Source organism: Gymnoscopelus microlampas (assembly GCF_963454915.1).
Source record: "Gymnoscopelus microlampas genome assembly, chromosome: 9".
Classification (NCBI taxonomy): domain Eukaryota; kingdom Metazoa; phylum Chordata; class Actinopteri; order Myctophiformes; family Myctophidae; genus Gymnoscopelus; species Gymnoscopelus microlampas.
In genome coordinates this window covers 18,757,459-18,776,536 of record NC_139946.1, presented here as the reverse complement: position 1 = coordinate 18,776,536, position 19,078 = coordinate 18,757,459, and the positions used below count along the sequence as shown (strand labels likewise).

The following is a 19,078-nucleotide window of genomic DNA, read 5'->3' as shown; positions in this document are numbered from 1 at the left end:
CACTGATAAATATTGTGAAAATAGCAGATCTACAGTACAAGCTCACAACGTTGTAAGGGTCCCGACCCACAGGTTGAGAACCACTTCACTATAGGACCATACTATTATGTGGACTCGCTCCATGTCTCAAAGGGGATCTGTGTGCATAGCTCCAACATTTACCAGCCCATGACCTCATCTTTATTTCAAGTTGGAATGGAAATTAATGGAAACTACAGCCGGTAGCTATACGGCTGTTACATAAACGTAAAAATATAAATGTTTAAAAATCTCCACCGATGAGGTCATCATCACTTAAAATGTTGGGGCTCTCCACAACCCACATTTGAGACACAAAGAGCGGGTAAAGAAAAGCTTGTAGATGAGCTTTTTGTGATTTTATTAGTTTTTTGCCAAATCTTGAAAAATGAAGACTATATGATCAAATGAAGACCCAAAAAGGCAAGTTATGATTTTGTGCAACATGTTTGAAATATAACGGTTTATAAATCAGGGCAGTATATGTATAGCATATGCAGCTGTGGGACCTGAAACAATGATGGCTAATTGTTGACAAATAAATCATAGTCATACCTGTATAATATACAGGTATGACTATGAACATCATATACAGTGTATATGATGTTCATAGTCATGACCTGTATGATGTTGTGCCTTCAGTGTGTGGGGCTCAAAGTCAAACAGAGCTTGTAGATCTGCTATTTTCAAATAGCCTACGTATTAAATAGGGCTGAAGTGGTTAATGTATGTTTTATAATATAATAATATTTATCTGCAAAGTAACTATTAACTAAAGTTCTTAAATAATTGTAGTGGAGTAAAAGTACAATATTTGCCTCTGAGATGTATGGAGTAGAAGTAAAAGTACTGAAGAATGGAAATACTCCAGTAAAGTAAAAAATACCTCAAAAGTGTACTTAAGTACAGTACTTGAGTAAATGTACTTAGTTACTTTACACCACTGTCCCATCAACATCATTTAATGCTTTACTGGTTGTATCCGAGAGGTTTTTGATGAGAAATGTCTACTGTTATTGGATGACTACTTTATGTTAGAATAGGAATAGAATAGGAATAGGCTTTTATTTGTCATTGCACACAAATGCATACACAATTGCACACAACGAATTTTCTAGGGATCTCCCATATACCCGTAGCACACACACAACATACAACAATACAACACAGAGTATAGAAGCCGACAACTATTAAAATTCAGTAGCTGTGAATGCCCTAGTTTCCACTGCAATAATACTGAAAGAGCCACTCACCTCAGTTACCTCCAGTCATTGACCTCCTATAGCATGCAGATGGAGGGAGGAAGTTGGAGTTGGCCGACAGCGGAGACTTTCCTCCAGGTCACCCTGACCTCCGGATGACAAGGCCACAGCAGGACAGATGTCTCCCAGGAGGCTCACACAGCCCACTGGGTTACTGCAGGACATCTGACTACACATCTGCCTGACTTCATCCCCGTCTGTCTCTCAACACATTATGTTAATTGTCTGTTAAGTGACATTGTTGTAACGGAGTATAAATATTAAGCATTACTCTTTCCTGTTGTTACGTCATTAAAACTGCAACAAATGCAGATAGGTTGAATGGCCCTGTCTTGCCCTAAGAGGACTGACCATGGGTAGCTACTGGGACGTATAAGTTGGGGGCTTGATCACCCCCGGCTGGGTCACCTGGGCGAGGGTGTATGTTGACACCAGGCTACAACACTGATGATACAACCCAGGTGCACCCATGTGATGTTTTTCTTCATAATAATGAATAGATGTTGACACTTTCACTTTCGAGATGTGAGTCATAGTTTTCCCCCAGTGAGCTGTTATATTAGTAAACAGGACAAAATGAAACTACATGGAAAGGATTGGCTGTTTCACAGAAACCCTCTGGGATCTGCAACCAGGCTGTGGTTTAATTCTGTAACAGCAGGGGCTCCCAAAACCTTTCTGGATTCAGACCCAAGAGCATTTCTTTCTTCTGAAAATCCTAAAAGAAATGTTTGATAAGTGTTAGAAAGATTAATTAATTCACAAATTTAAATTGAGAAAAGGGCTTCTGTGGTCAATGGTAGAAAAAAAAACTGTTGGCTATTCAAAAATGGCAGATATACAAGCTCATAGCGCGTCACTTCGTGCCGCGCTGCAAGCTTGTACATCTGCTATTTCTTAACATTTTTTGAAAAATCTTGAAAGTCAGAAAATAACTACTGATTTAGAAGGCATTTGTAGAATCAGCCTAAGGTCTTAATGGGTTAAACATAACGTCTAATCTAATCAAATGAAATACCTGTCTGTCAGTCCTGAGGAGACCAAAGTCCATAGACAGGTTGAAAGCAACAACATGTTTACATCACAAGGGCTCTAGGACCATCCAGACTGGAGGTCAACATAAACACCATGCTTTGGCCTGGTGCCAAGGTCACCCAAGAAAGAAAAACACACTCCCAGTTTATCACAAATCACAAACACTCACAAACACATTCACACATCAAACTGAAATATTACTGAATGTATATACAGAACCAGATGAGAGAAAAACACTGATAACAATAATAATAACAACCTCTTACTATTACTTCTGAAGGTAATACTCCGGAGTGGACTGATTGATTGAATATTGATTGAATTAGACAAAAATGCAAAACAGCACGAGTACAATCAAACACTTGGTCTAAAAGGATAACACCAAAAAAGTTCTTGCAGTCTTGTTTCCATTGAATTGTATTCAATTCATCAACATATAAAACATAACACCAAAATTCTATATCATTACAAATATAAAACACTGTACATAGAACAAAAAGGGGGGGGGGGGAGTGATAATTACCTCCCCCTTTGGCCTCCTGAAAGGTGAATTTTCAGGGCTGTTTTAAAGGATGCCAGTGAACCAAATTGTTTAAGGTATGGGGTCAGGGCATTCCACACTTGGGTGGCAGTGCTGTAGAAGGAGAATTGACCCATGTTTGTTCTATAGTTGGGTGTAACCAGATAGTTGTTTACGCTCCCTCTAGTACTGTGGCTGTCGCAAATTCTTTGGTGGCATTTAGTCAGATATGCGGGTATTGAGGGCATTGAGGGTAAAGTTGCTTTGACTATGAAGGACTATGGAGGAGGGGGCTTCCAGCCCAGGACTCCCTGGTCTGTCCCCCTTTGGATCTGAAAAGCTCTAGACTCAGGAACTGAGCTGGCCTGGGGCATCAGGTACCGTATAGTATATAAGGAAGACGGGCTACTCAGTGGGGATACAGTGGAGGGACATGGCCCCTTTATGGGCCTGGAGGATGTGGGTGGGGGTCAGTGCAGACCTTTCAGAACCTAATGTCTACTGGGTGTCTAGGCAGGGGTGGTGGAGGAGTATGGCAGGGATAGGGTTCACCTTTGCTTGACGTAAACGTCTGTGGAACAGCCCATGACGCCCTGGGCTCCAGTCTCCTCAAAAGGACCCCACTCTGACCTCCAGGCCCAAGGGGCAGTAGAGAAAGGGAAAGGGAGGGTATTTTTTGTTTCAAATACAACATACAGTGCAATCAGAAATAGTCAGTTCAGAAATAAACTAAGGGATGACAAAAAAAAAATCCATATTTCAATAATAGTAAAAAAAAAACGTTTTAAGAGCTGATCTACAAGCTCACACGACGCTGTGTTACGACACGTTGTGAGCTTGCAGATTGGCTATTTTCAGTATGGAGAAAAAAAGGGTGTTGAAAGCGTTTGCCTATAATGGCATGCCAAAAATAGGGATTGAAAGTGGTTTATGAATGTATGGTTGCAGAGAAGAAAACATGCGTCTATATTAACATGTGTGTCACATGTAGTAGGCAGACGGGCGCAGATTGAGATGCACTCAGATTATTAAAATCTGATTCTAAAAAAAAAAGAAAACAAAAAATATAGCCTACATAAAGAACTGCATTTGAGGTTACATTTCCAACACTAGGGGCTAGCAATTGCCATCCTCTGGGACCCCAAGTGAGGACCCTGAACAGTGGTGTAAAGTAAATGTACTCAAGTACCGTACTTGAGTACAATTTGAGTTGTTTTTTTTACTTAACTGGAGTATTTCCAATACTTTTACTTCTACTCCACTACATCCCAGAGACAAATATTGTATTATTACTCCGCTACAATTATTTGAAAACTTTAGTTACTAGTTACTTTGAAGATTTTGAATATTATTACAAAACATATACATTAACCACTTGAACCCTAAATATACTTTGGCAATTTCAAAATTTCCGATCTAGAAGCTCACAGCGCATATCTTTGCGGCGTGTTGTGAGCTTGTAGATCTGCTATTTTCAAAATATTTATATACATGACAAACTTGTGAAATGGGACATGCTGCACAAAGAGTACTTTTACTTTTGGTACTTTAAGTAGTACTTTTACTTTTGGTACTTTAAGTATACAGTATTTTGATGCTTTTGTACTCTTACTCAAGTACATTTTGAAGACCGGATTTGTACTTGTAACAAAGTATTTCTACATTGTAGTACTGATACTTTTACTTAAGTAAAAAAATGTCAGTACTTCTTCCACCACTGCCCCTGAGTACAACTTCATTACACATTATTATGTAGTCTACAGTACCTATGGGGGGGGGGGGGGGTTCTATGGTGTTTCTGGGTGAAAGTTGAACCTTGAGAGAACGTGAGTCTTCATAATGCTGTGACGTACAGTACAGTACGTATGTATGGTATTCAGTAAGACACCCATGGTTCAATGAACCAGAGAACCGTATCTCACTCAGTAAACACACATCTCAATCCGCTGGGCACTGAAGTGCAGCTCAATATTCCATGCAAAGGTCAAGCAGGGTTTTTCAGATAAAACTGACAGAAATAGAGAAGAGTTCAGAGTGGGCTACACGCTCCAATCCAATCCAATCCACTTTCTTTATATAGCACATTTTACAATGCAAGGTTATCAAAGTTCAAATGCCCAGACACCATCCATTAAATCAGGGGTCTTCGACAGGGGGTCCAGGACCCCTAGGGGGTCCTCAGAGTTACTACAGGGGGTCCGCCAAATCTTTATGTGATAGGATTTTCTATTTTACCTTAACCACTTGAACCCTGGCATCCATTTTCTGAGGAGAACTTTAGCCAAAAATAGCAGATCTACAAGCTCACAACGCCTCGCAGCAAAGAGGCGTAAGAGGTAAAAAAAAAAAAAGAGCAGACCACGTAAACATTCACTGCCAACGTTTTTCCCTTTTCTCCTTTGTACATAGTGTTTTGTATTTGTTGATGACATGTACTTCTATTTATTTTCTATGCTATGCTGATTAATTGAATAGATAGGACCGCAATGGAAACAAGTCCCCAGGACTTTTTTGTGTTATCCTTTTAGCCTTAACGTCTGACTGCACCTCGTGCTGTTTATATTTCTGACTAATAAAGTATTCAATCAATCAAAAGTGCAGCACAGGAAATCTAAAAAGCTAAATACACTACATAAGCTAAAAACAACAACAAAGAAAACAGTAAAGTAAGAAAACTAAATAAACAACAACAAAAGGAAACATCACTATAGAATACAAGAAGCAGCAACGTCAGCGGACAGTGAATCAAAGCATGTTGAAGCATTGTCTTCTTAAAATACTAGGGAAAAGGTTGAATTAGGTTATCTAGATCAGCTATTTGCTAGACTCTGCTAGTCTAGCAAAGATTGTTAGCAAAGATTGTTTTACAAACTACATTCAAATACCCATTATTTATTCATGACAATATGAATATTAATCATTTCAAGATGGATTGATAGCACACAGTAGAGAGTGACTGGAAATAAGCAAAGAGAGACGGGGAGTGACACACATCAAAGGCCGTCAGGCTCGGGAATCGAACCTGTGACTCATTGTCAGGCTGCATTAGAGGCCATATGGTATGCGCCTTAACCGCTAGGGAAGCGGCGCCCCTTGATTAAAAATAAATAAATAAGGGAATTGGCTTATTCCAAAATCAAAAACTGAGACATGCTTTGAAAAATGTCACCAGTAACGTAAAATGGTAAATGGTTCATGTATACAGCAACTTTACAGAAAGTGCTTTACAATGTGCATTACATTCACGCATTTACACACACACACACACACACACACACACACACACACACACACACACACACACACACACACACACACACACACACACACACACACACACACACACACACACACACACACACACACACACACACACACACAGACGACAGTAGAGGAAACCATGCAAGGCACCAACCTGCTCATCAGGAGCAGTTAGGGGTTCAGTGTCTTGCTCAAGGACACTTCGACACTAACCCAGGGGGAGCAAGGAATCGAACTTCGAACCTTTCCGATTCCCAAGCGGCTGCTCTACGTCCTGAGACACTGCCTCCCCTAAACAAACAAAAACACTGAATGGTGATTAATGTATCAAACAAATCCCCTTTCTGTGTGTATATTACGTATGTGTATTTTCAGTTTGTAACCAATGACTCAATCCCTCCATGTAAGGAGGGATACTCCAGAAGTCCCTTTCTAGGTGAAAGTGCACTGCGAGCGGGAGAGGGAGGGGAGGGTTTGTTTAAGGCAAAAATGCTCTCAAAACATGCAGTAACAGGACATACAGATGCAGCGCGTCTGGAATGTGGGTGAAGGTTCAGACAGATGGAAGTGAATGAAAGTGTAACCTTAAAGGATTGTAGATAACATGCTGCCTCTGGTTACAGTCCAAACTGAATCCCTTCCGCCAGAATGCAAGCTTAATCAGTATCACTGTTCTTTACTCACTCAGCTGTCTGCAAATAGTACGTAACCCGGCCATAAGTTACAATGTAAAACAAACATTAGTGATGTAAAGAGCCTATGATTCTATATCCGCTGCAAATGTTTCTCTAACTGCACAAGAAGCATTTCTACATTATTTCATACACCTTATGTATATTGGACATCCTTCTTGTTATAATACTTTCATTCCCTTTGTTTCTTTCTCTACTCTTTGCCCTTATGACTTTTTTCTCAAAACAGCAAACTGTTGGGAGCTTTTGGAAAAACATTTCACCCCATTTTACACCTGTAAACTTGTGATGTGACAATAAAGTTTAAGTTGAATGGATAGTGTTTTGCAGCCAATAGTACAGTTTGTTGGCCCTTATTGACAGTCTGATTTGTTTAGGTTGACTTTTGAAGAACATACAGGTAGACATTACTAAATAAGTTCAATTGGAAGTGATGACGCAAAGAAATTAGCAGACAAAATTGAAACCGGAAAAATATAAAATTGAAGCTGATAAATGGGTAATTTCCTGATTGACTGAAATTGGCAACCAACCTGAAAATGTGTTTTCGGTTTATTAAAGAGCTGGTGAGAGAGATGGGGAGACCCCTATTACTGAACAAACACTCTACAGCAATGATTGCTATCAGAATATAGAGATGTCTTTTTCACACAAAAACCTTGTTAAAGCATCCCTTACCCTACAGTACCTTTAAGCTTGATTTATAGGCTTCTACGATGCGTGACACTGGTGTGCAACCAAGAATAAATCAAGCCTTTGTCACAACCCAGCCAGTCAACGGCTTGTCTCTAAAATATGTTGTTAGTTCTTAGCCTCAGGGATTCCATGTTGGGCCCCCATCTCCCTGTCCATCTCTCTCTCTCTCTCTCTCTCTCTCTCTCTCTCTCTCTCTCTCTCTCTCTCTCTCTCTCTCTCTCTCTCTCTCTCTCTCTCTCTCTCTCTCTCTCTCTCTCTCTCTCTCTCTCTCTCTCTCTCTCTCTCTCTCTCTCTCTCTCTCTCTCTCTCTCTCTCTCTCTCTCTCTCTCTCTCTCTCTCTCTCTCTCTCTCTCTCTCTCTCTCTCTCTCTCTCTCTCTCTCTCTCTCTCTCTCTCTCTCTCTCTCTCTCTCTCTCTCTCTCTCTCTCTCTCTCTGCGTCCAGCTGTGCATGTCTGATTAGACACAGAGATGTTGACTATAGTATTCCGCCTACAGGCCAGGCTGATGCACGTGATGTGACATTCTCTCATCCTCAACCTTTCACACACTAACCTGCATGTGAGGCCAAAAAATGCCTGGTGCCCCAGGCTCTCCCTCCCAGGGAGAGGCACGTGCAGTCAAAAAGGATGCAGCGTGCTGTGTAGTGTATTGTACAGATAAAACGTGGTTGTAATCTATACAGCAGTGGTGGAAGAACTACTCAGATTTCTTTGTAAAACAATCCACAATATATAAACACCCTATTGTATCTATTGTACTATATTAAAAATAGGACAAATGTATTGGCATCAAAATATACTTAAAGTACCAAAGGCAAAAGTACTCATTGTGCAGAATGTTCCATTTCACAAGGATGTTTTTTCTTCTGAAAGGTTTCAAAGAGCAGAAAAAGGGAGTCCCGCACACTGTCTTCACTTAAATGTATTAATAGGGATACAATGTTTCGGTCACTCGGACCTTCTTATGCCTGATAAAAACGTGATACAAACTTGATAAAACCTTTACGCTTGATGAAGGTCCGGGTGACCGAAACGTTGTATCCCTATTAATACATTTCTGGAAGTGAAGACAGTGTGCGGGACTCCTTTTTTCTGCTCTTCTACGGTAGTTCATTACGCCGACGCACCTGTCCGTCTCCGTAGGTGTGCAAAAGGACTTTTTCTTCTCAAAGGTTTCAAAATGTCAAAATCTTTCAAAAGGTTTTCAAATATAACAATGTAGAGCTGCTATTTTTTAATAGTAAGTAAAAAGTAGTAAAAAGTCCAATATTTGCCTCTGAGATGTGGAGTAGAACTATAAAATATTGAAAGATTATAATACTCAGGTAAAAAATAAGTCCTTGAGTAAATGTTCTTCGTTACTTTCCGCCACTGCAATACAAAGGCATACTGTAGGTGCTATAAAATCAACAATAATATAATGTTTCTGGATATTTAGTGGAGGCTTTGGTTCAAGGGGTGGAGGCAGATTGCTTCCCTCCAATTTATGGGTCTTTTATTGTCTGTAATTCAATCTGGTATCACAGTGCAGATAATGTTGATAAAGGTTTTCATTTGTTATCTTAAACCAGATAGATGTGGTTTTGTGTTAGCTTATATTGGCTTGTGTTACATAATGGGGATACGTCTACTCTAGCAGAAATGTTTCTGTTATGCTATAATTGTAGATTTAAGATGGGGATTATTTTCAAGCCTTTCAACTCAAAACCGGCTTATCGCGTCACCGTGGCTTTGAGTTTTTGTAACTTTTGTAAATCTTGCATCTTAATCGCACATTTATTCCAAGTGGGACAGATATCAACTGTTAGTATATGCAACTTTCCATCCAAACACAACTGCATTGTCATTCTGAGCATCTGTGAGAGCCAGAAAACACAATGCTTCCTCCAGATGATTTTACAGTACAATGCTTGAAACTCGACAAAGGTTCATGCGTCAGCAGCACCATAGACTGTCAGGGTCAGGAGCACAACTGCCAGGACAGGACAGGACATTCCTGGAGGGAGTGGATGCATTATGGATGGATGTATTAACCCATGAAGACCTGAGGCTGATTCTAAAATGTCTTTTAGATCCTAAGAGTTTTCTGAAAAACGTATGTTGCTAAATCAGTGGTGCTCAAACCTTTTCATGTCAAGGACCCCGAAAATGATATGTATTTGGCCGCCGACCCCATCTCAAAATATTTTGTTCCAGGGACCCCCAGAAGCAAAGATTTGAGTTAAGTGTTAGCTAAAAAATATATACATACAGTAATTACATATTCAAAGACTATTCAAAGCACAAAGTGACGCTCTATGAGCTTGTATATCTGCTATTTTTGAATAGCCAAGGTATAAAATAATGGTTAATGGTCCAAATCTAAAATGACACAGATTCTTTCCAGGTTTTAATTGGTTAAGAGAGCAGTGAGGATATACTGTACGTGCGTAACGGGAGCGCACAGCCTTGGATACGTGCGTGACGTGAAAACACTGCAAGAACAAAGGACCCCACCCAATTACTCACACACAGCACGTCTTAAGTTGTGTTGTTGTTTGTCTGGACGGTTATCAGTCTGGGACATGAGCCCTGAGCACGTACAGTAGTCAAACCAATACACAAGGCTTTGCATGTGAAAAGAAAGCTAATTAGAGTGATTAGTATGAACAAAAACTAAAAGAAGCTTTTCCGCTCTCCATCTTCTATTTATAGCTTTATAACCACTTAAAAGTGTGTACCACTGAGAGTATACAAATGTAACCATTTGTACATTTGGTTACATTTGTATACTCTCAGAATTACAAATTGTTAAATTAAAACTGAGGATTTTATTGTAGGCTACTATAGACACCAATCACTCACTTGACCATTGACCAACACACTGGTCAGGTTATTGGGTTTAATGGGTTATACACTAAACAGCCCAAGTCATGTTCACCAGGCACCAGGCATCATAGCTGGCTTATACCATAGATAGATACTATATTATATTTTGTAAGTGCCTAACAAAATATCAATATCTTGGTAAATATGTAAAAGATGTAACCCTTTCCACTTGTATCTTACCTAAACTTGTACTTAATTGAGTTTTTCTTTTACAGAGTAACAACATGTTCTATATATATAGCCTCTAACCTAAACAGCATACCAGAGGAAAACAAATCAATCCATGTCCATGCCATGCTCAGTTTACTCTGTGAAAGGTTACAAATATTTGGTTATGTTATCTGCACCTCATTAGCAGAAAATGTAGTGCGTGTGTGTGTGTGTGTGTGTGTGTGTGTGTGTGTGTGTGTGTGTGTGTGTGTGTGTGTGTGTGTGTGTGTGTGTGTGTGTGTGTGTGTGTGTGTGTGTGTGTGTGTGTGTGTGTGTGTGTGTGTGTGTGTGTGTGCGTGCGTGCGTGCGTGCGTGCGTGTGTGTGGTCACATGGAATGCCAATCTTGGTCTGGAGAAGGGAGTAAAAGGTAAATGTGTGGTGAACTTTCCTCTACTTCTCACAGTGGTTCAGAATGATCTCAGAGTTTCACAGCTTTCCTCACGAACAAGCTTTAACACAGATTTAGCTACAAACCTCTTCCGCTGCCGTACACGACACAATCCTGAGAGTTAATCCAACTCTGAGTGTGTACAGTATAGAACTTTCAACCTGGTGTTCCTATTTAGGGCATGTCGTCATATGTGGAAAGTTTCAAATAATTCCTAAGAATTGTACCAGCTAGTTTCACTATTCCGTCGTATAGAATGAAGTATAGGGCTTAACGTTAATTCAAATCCACAAGTGTGATGAATAAAGGACTTTGCTGTGTGTCTCTGTATAACCCAGTGGTTCTCAAACATAGTTTGTGCCAGGGACCTCCATACAAGATTTGTGTTGTTAAAAGTATTTAAAAAATATTATATAATATACTACTACTAATACTTTATTTCGATATTTTGAAAATAGTAGATCTTCAAGCTCAGAGCATGTCGGATTGCGATGCCTTGTGAGCTTGTAGATTGGCTTTTTTCAAATAGCTTATGTATATAGGGTTAAAGTGCTTAGACAGATTTCTATGCAATATTGCGTAATTTAGCTGAGGACCCCCTAGAACCACCCTCAAGGACCCCGGGGGTCCCCAGCCTGCACTTTGAAAACGACTGGTACAACCAGAAGAATCGTTCTCTCTGTATTTGCATTATGTCACTGTATTTGTACTGTACATGCCAAGGTAAATGTAGGAAAGATTCAAGGTTGCATTCGTCACATTGCTCGAAAACGTGCGATGAAATTGTTGGTGTCCACCACACTGTGCTAACGTGTAATTAACTACGGTAGTACATTTAGTTACTGGTTACTTAAATTTAATACACATATAACTATTTAGTACCTTACTTGTAGGCTACTATAACCAGTGAAACTAGCTTGACAACATGACATGTGGAGACATTTCCCACATTTCCTGTTGTCAAGTAAGTTTCTAAATGACCCTTTAATCAGTAATACAGACAGCTGATTGCATCATTTTCCAGACCGGTAAATGTCTACATTTAAAGAAAATGTAGTCATTTACTGGTCTACATTTACCGTAACAAATGCATTGTATTATAGGCTACAATATGTATGTGAGAAGAAATGGTTGTGTACTACAGCCAAGATAATATTAAAATAGACTCTGCACTGTAGAAGGAACATGACTTCTTAAGGGACAAAAACAGTAATTAAAATACATTGCTTTTAATTTGGGAGAAAGTAAAAGTAATACTAGTGTTAGTTTATATTTTCACTTTCTCCCAGATGAAAAGCAAAAGAAACATGATTACTTGCAAGAGAGAAATCAGGAAGAGACTGATTATCACTGCTCAAAATAGTAGTTTGGTTTGAAAATGTATTAAAATCAAATCCAACATTCAAGCCAAATCACTCGGTAATCACTCCGTTTACTCAGTAAATACAGACAGCTCGTTGCATCATAGCAGCTCCTCAACTACCAGAGTGTGACACCCCCCTCTTTCAACAGCAGCCAATGACAGCGCTCTCTTCCCCCAGCAGCATGGGGACAAGTAGCCTATATAAGCACCTCCACAGCACCCAGCCAGGCAGCACCCAACTCAAACACTATCATCATCTCCAACTGACACACCAATCCACACAGCCACAGAGAACATGATGCCTTCGCTCGTCGTACTCACGCTCACCATCATGGTCCACGTAGGAACCGGCTTCCCCTCGGAGAAGAGAGGAGCGGCGGCGGCGGGCAGAGAGAGGTTCGCGTCCTGGGACGACGTGAACGTGGTGGCCCATGGCATGCTACAGCTGGGCCAGGGACTGAAGGAGCATGTCAACAAGAACAAGGTCCAGATGAAGGACATCAATGCCCAGCTGCAGCTGCTCAACGGCACGCTGGCCCAGCTGGCCCACGCCGGACACCAGGATGGAGGAGAGGAGGCGGTGCAGGAGGTGGAGGACAGGGAGAGGAAGGTGGAGGCGCTGGCCAGCGAGGTGAGGGCCTCGGTGGAGGAGGCCAAGGCGGACAGAGAGGCCGTTCTCTCCCGGATGGACAGGCTGGAGGAGAAGATCAACGGAGCAGTGCAGAGGGAGCGAGAGGCGGAGAGCAACGACAGCGGCTCCTTCATCCAGGTAAGAGAGGAGACATCTGGGGTTGCTCACTGGTCTGTGTGGGTGTTAAGTGGAGGAGAGATTATCACCTTATTAGAAATGTGTTTGGTTTGCACTCAAAGGACCACAATGAAAATAAGCTCTCAAGTTTTTTGTATTTTATCCTTTTGACAGATATGTACAAATATATGGTCACGTACTGTATACTGGTATGCATGTTTGACAAAAACATCAATCAAATGTGAAGGAAAGGGTTGTTTTATCCACCAGCTACATATAACGATACACTGATTACTAAAAATGCAGAAGAATCACCACATGATGGCCAGTTACTATTGTATATAAGAATAAAAAATCCACACACCAATATTGCTGCTCCCAAATGCACGTTTAAAAAGGTCAGAGGAAGAGCCTGGTGGCTCCAAACGTTACACAAGTAAAAGGGCATTTGGGAGCAATATTGGTGTGCAGACTTTTTATTCTTATATACTGTTACTGTTTTTGATCCAGTAGGTCTGGGATGTGCGTGTCTTTTGGCTGTTAATCAGCTTCTTTCTCAGTTGTATTACATTAGATTAAGCAGACCTACTACTGTAGCCTGGAACCAGAATTAGCAGCCACTGCGTGGTGGTCGTATGGGTGTAGGGCAGGCAACATGATGCAGGTTAGGTTGATGAAGTGACACTTGCTTCTGTGAAGCTCATGAGGTTTTCTGTCGTTGTCTGCAGAGGATCCTGGAAGCTCAGAACAAACAGATCGATGAGCTGGTGGAGAAGATCAGGCAGCAACAAGACAAGCTGGAGAAGAATAACCTGCACCTACAGACACTGCAGAGCAAGGTACGCACGCCACACCCACACACAGTTTTCATACAGAAAAACTTAGCAATTGAACCACACAGCAAAATCCTCAAAGAAACATTTCACCAACATGTTCAGAGTTCACTTAAAAAAGACATATGGTAGTGATTGATTAATTCAACTACATTAACTATGGGGATGGACTTGTTAGTGATTCATTCAACTACATTAACTATGGGGATCAGGACTTGTTAGTGATTCATTCAACTACATTAACTATGGGGATGGACTTGTTAGTGATTCATTCAACTACATTAACTTGATGAACTTTGTTTCAGGTGGTGCAGAGGAAAGTGAGACATCACCGACACAGAGATGAGGAGACCGCGCTGAGGGAAGACATGATGGAACACAACGAGCCAAAGACAGGTGAGAGAAAATGTTTCATGCCTTCAACAAGTAACGTTTCACCTTATTTTAAAACCACCAAAGCAGTCAAGGCTTATTTCTCAGTCATACAGCAGCACTACTAGCAAAACCACTTTATTCTGAGGCGAACTTTAAGCCGAAGAAAATAGCCTATCTAACAAAATGACAACATGGGTATTTTTCGTGAAGATATTTGGTGAAGAGGGAAAAAAGGGAAGTGGGCCTAGTAAGAAAGTAGGTTGGCCTCGGGACTCGGGTCAACTAAGTGTAGGGTTTTTAAAAGTCCACCCATAAGTGGCAAACAACCTTTCCCCTAGTTTACCTCCAAGCCCCCCAGCTAAACGCTGTTTTCTGGACACTAAACAGTTCCAGCTGTCCAGTGTTTGGAAGTGTGTTAGTAGTAAAACCTTTATTACCAGCAGCAGCGGTGCCACACTTGGAGTGCAGTGTTTTTTGGGTAGCCTAACACACTACCCAATTCTATAGATAGATACTCATGCTCTCAGCTATCGTACATGTTGAGCAAACAATGCAAGGGTAATCGTGTAGCTCATCTACACGATTATGCAAAAAAAAGATTAGACAATTATGTAATAATTGTCTAATCTTTTTTGACAGACCTGCACACCTACACACACACACACACACACACACACACACACACACACACACACACACACACACACACACAAGTGTATAGATAACAAATATATGTAATACTCTTCTTCTTCAGAAATCAGGTACTGTAAAATGATCTTATCATAGAAGGAGCAGTTTAGCCATTTACAAGCAACTATAGCACAATGGCCCCTGTTACGTGAGGTCACACTGTTCTACCGTTCTACACTGTAAGCAGAAAGAAAACCAAGACCTTTGCTCCTGAGTTTACAATAGTTAACTTGCTGGCAGTGCAGCTAAAAGTCAGTTCAAAGTTCAGTGAAAATTAGGACACAAGCCTTTTCCCCGCCCTTTTAGCCGACTTATCCTACATGCACTGTAGACATGCTGCTGGGATTCCAACTCAAACATATTACCAACACTTTACACAATTCACCAGCCAACTAGATAAGTGATTTTCATGTCAAGGACACCCACCTGAAAAGATTTTGAGCCAGATAAGAGAAGATTTGTGCAACAAACAAACAAAAAGTCAAAATTATAAAAAAGAAATGTGTTTATAATTTTCAAACATTTTCAGAAAATAGCCTAAGAACAAAATAGAGTTAAAGTTGTTTGACTTGATGCTATTGCTATATTAACAAACCCTCTGGAACCCCCTCCCCAAATGTAGGGTGCTCCGGTGGCGCAGTGGTAAAGTATCTGCCCACCACCGCCCGCAGAGGTTACGGGTTCGAATTCACCGTGGTGCATCCAGCTTTGTCGAGCGTCTTATCTATACGAACACAATTGGCCCGTGTTTGGGGGAGGGAAGCTGGGCGGGGAGGGTGTCTCTGCATGTATTTCTACGGGCTGGGGCGGAACCTGTCAGCAGGGAGTGTTGGGCAGGAGGAGTAGAGAAAAAAAAGGAAATTGCAAATGTGGTCATTGGCACTCAAACGGGATCAATTTGACAGCCGTTCTGACGTCTGTTTGTCCTCTGTTTGGTTCTGCCAGGTTTGGCCAGAGACTGTCAGGAGCTGTTTGAGCGAGGGCAGAGAGCCAGTGGTGTGTACACCATCCAGCCACTACAGTCCCATCCCTTCCCTGTCCTCTGTGAAATGACCGCTGGTGAGTCCAACACACACACACACACAACTCATTATACACCCTTTGTCTCAAAGCTAAAATGTGTTTGTACGTTGGGCAGGAATCTGAAGCCTCAAAAACAAAAAACAAATCTGACCTGGTCTTTCTCCTCTCGCTTTTCTTGCCTGCAGAAGGTGGCTGGACCGTCATTCAGAAACGTCTCGATGGATCGCAGAACTTTAACCAGCTGTGGCTCCAGTATCAGAAAGGCTTCGGCAGCCTGAATGGTGAGTCTACATACATTCTAAAACCAGTGGAGGAAGAAGTACTCAGATTCTTTACTTTTAAAAATGTAGATGAATTTGGTGACCCATCTGAAGATGTATTTTCAGTTTATTTAACAGCTGAAGAGATGGGGAGACCCCTGTTAGTTACTGAACTAACACTCATAGCAATGATTACTATCAGAATATAGAGCTTTATCCATTTAACACACAAATATCACTAACAGCACCTGTAAGTGACCTCTGTTTCACATGATGTGACTAACCTGAATGCTTCTTCTTCACCTTGCAGGTGAGTTCTGGTTGGGACTGGACCACATGCACTCACTGTCCAAACAGGGCCAGTACACGCTGCAAGTGGAGCTCTCCGACTGGACGGGACAGAAGCAGTCGGCTCAGTACCACTTCAGCCTGGATGGAGAAGAACAGAACTACGCCCTCCATCTGCTCCAGGATTCCTCCTCCTCCTCTCCTGTGTCTGTGGAGGCGGCCGGAGCCTCTGGACGTCCTTTCTCCACATCGGACAGGGACAACGACCTCAGCGACAACAGCAACTGTGCCAAACTCCTCTCAGGTGAGAGAAACAACACATGCACATGCTCTCATCTTCACAACAGTGGGACGTTATCGTTTCATTGGGGGAGGGAAACTTTAACTGACATTCTAGAGGAAGGGTGGAACATTTGATCGAACAAACCGATTTAATCGATTATAAACAATTATTTTTCAAAAATGAAAATAACAAACATAGCAGATCTATAGACTCACAACGCATCGGAAGCGTCACGTTGTAATCTTTTAGATAAGTTATTTTATATATTTTTGCATGACAAAGTATAAAATATGGCTTACGTGGTTAATCCGATTAATCAATTTGTTTATAAATATATTTTTTTATTATTTCCAAGTAGATTTTTGAGAAGCTCACTTCTCGATTATTCATTTAACCAAAAAAGTTACGATAGAATAATCTCTAAAGAAAATACTTGATTCTACAGCTATATATTTTGAACTCCAAATCCAATTTAAACGCCTAAATATCATTCAAGATGCTGCTGTTGTTGGTTTTCTACATGTTGAATGTTAAACATTGTGAACGTTGTGTTCTGCAGGTGGCTGGTGGTTCAGCAGCTGTGGAGAGTCCAACCTGAACGGCAGGTATCCCAGAAGACACAAGCAGGCCAGAGCACAGCAGACCATGTTCTGGAAAACCATGACGGCACGCAACAACCCCCTCAGAACCACCACTCTGAAGATCGCACCGGCCGCCATCAAACACCTTTAACCACTTAAACCCCATATGGCTGAGCGGAGTCCCTCAGGGCTCTATGCTAGTGTATTTTCTGTTTTCTGTTATTGTGGGGAAAGCCTTCGCTGAAAATAGCCGATCGACAAGCTCACAACAACACGACGAGGATTGTATAAGGAATCATATTGCTAACTGCGATATGCAAAATATTAGTGATCTAAGCTGAAATGACCACTATTTATATGCTATGCTATATGTTATCTCACTGTCTCAGTGGAATAATTCAGTCTTACAAACTGCTGTAACATAATTCCCTTTATAAGGGCTATGTAGCACTTCTGAATCATTTGACATGTTTTATGTTTATGTATTTTGTGTAATTATTGCCATAGTTTTATATTTACAAGCTTTGAACTTATATTCAAACCAAGACTACTGTACAGTTGTTTTTATATATATTCACCGATTTGAATGGTAAAAAAATAAAATCTTGCAAATCTTTGAGACACTACTTTGCTGTGCACTGTTTCAGTTGGTCCAAGCGTCAGTCGTAAACAATACAACAGCTCTCCCTAGTGGAGGTCGTCATGGGTTGATCATAGTCAAGAAACAACTATATTAGTATTTGTTTCATACATAGAAGCTAAACCCATTTTATAATACATATTTATATTTTATAATCCCCCTCCCCTCCAAAAAGGGGGCTACTTTATCTTTATTTGGAGGAAATCATCACATACCATTGCATGAATGTAATAAAAAACACACTAATCTTGAGGATGATATACGGTAGGCCAGGTGACAGTTTGTACCTATGGGCTCCCTGAATCCCCTCACCAGTTTTCCAATGCGTTTTATGCCATAAGGTCTGGGATTAAATTGTCAGCACGGCCAAGTACAAAATAGGGCTAAGTGGTTCTAATGATTTAACAAAAAAACATTGAAAAACAAAAAAATCTTTTTCACAAAGCAGCTGCAGTTTACATTTGAAAGTGAAGGCTAATTTATACTTGGTCAACTAGTGTCATAACATTTGTGGAGAGATACTTTTTAAAATTATAGTTGGCTTACAAATTTGTCGTATAAATTGCCCTCTCTCTATGTGGCCACTTAGCCTGAAAACCAGACGAATATGCCAGAGCCAAATCATCAAATGCCAGAGTTGTTTTAGTCTGGTCGTGCCAGGCTAGTGGCCTGTCAGTCAAATCCCAAGAAAACTGATGGGGAAAATGTAATAAATGAATCAAATAAATTTAACTCACATCATGGGGCGTCAAGTGCCTCAAGGGTGGCTGCCTGGGAATCGGAAGGTTCCGGGTTAGATCGCCGGCTTCCCCTGGGTTAGTGTCGAAGTGTCCTTGAGCAACAAAGACACTGTAGCCCTAAATGCTCCCGGTGAGCTTGCATGGTTTCCTTTGCTGTCAGTATGTGCAATGCATGTGTGTGTGAAATGGGAAATGTAAAGCACTTTGGAGAGAGGTGCTATATACAGTAAATGCACCATTTATATGAAAGTGTACTTACCACCTAGTGACCATGCAGGTAACGACAGGCCATAATGCAGACGGT

At 41.0% G+C, this 19,078-nt stretch overlaps 1 protein-coding gene across 1 annotated transcript; it reads left to right on the top strand.

The window, feature by feature from the left end:
- Positions 1–12,571: 12,571 nt before the first annotated feature.
- Positions 12,572–18,008, top strand: LOC311051326 (angiopoietin-related protein 4-like). Its single transcript, XM_084065878.1, has 7 exons — positions 12,572–13,082; positions 13,790–13,900; positions 14,200–14,290; positions 15,905–16,018; positions 16,168–16,263; positions 16,553–16,834; positions 17,373–18,008. Exons 1-7 carry the CDS (start codon positions 12,609–12,611, stop codon positions 17,543–17,545), a joined length of 1,341 nt encoding a protein of 446 aa, XP_083922004.1. The 5' UTR covers positions 12,572–12,608; the 3' UTR covers positions 17,546–18,008.
- The last annotated feature ends 1,070 nt before the right edge of the window (positions 18,009–19,078 follow it).

What these genes read in the sequence shown, in the direction of transcription:
- LOC311051326 (XM_084065878.1), top strand. Translation starts at nt 12,609, where the DNA reads ATGATGCCTTCGCTCGTCGTACTCACGCTCACCATCATGGTCCACGTA. An exon ending in TACAGACACTGCAGAGCAAG is followed by an intron (nt 13,901 to 14,199) that starts GTACGCACGCCA and finishes ACTTTGTTTCAG; the next exon opens with GTGGTGCAGAGGAAAGTGAG. An exon ending in ACACAACGAGCCAAAGACAG is followed by an intron (nt 14,291 to 15,904) that starts GTGAGAGAAAAT and finishes TGGTTCTGCCAG; the next exon opens with GTTTGGCCAGAGACTGTCAG.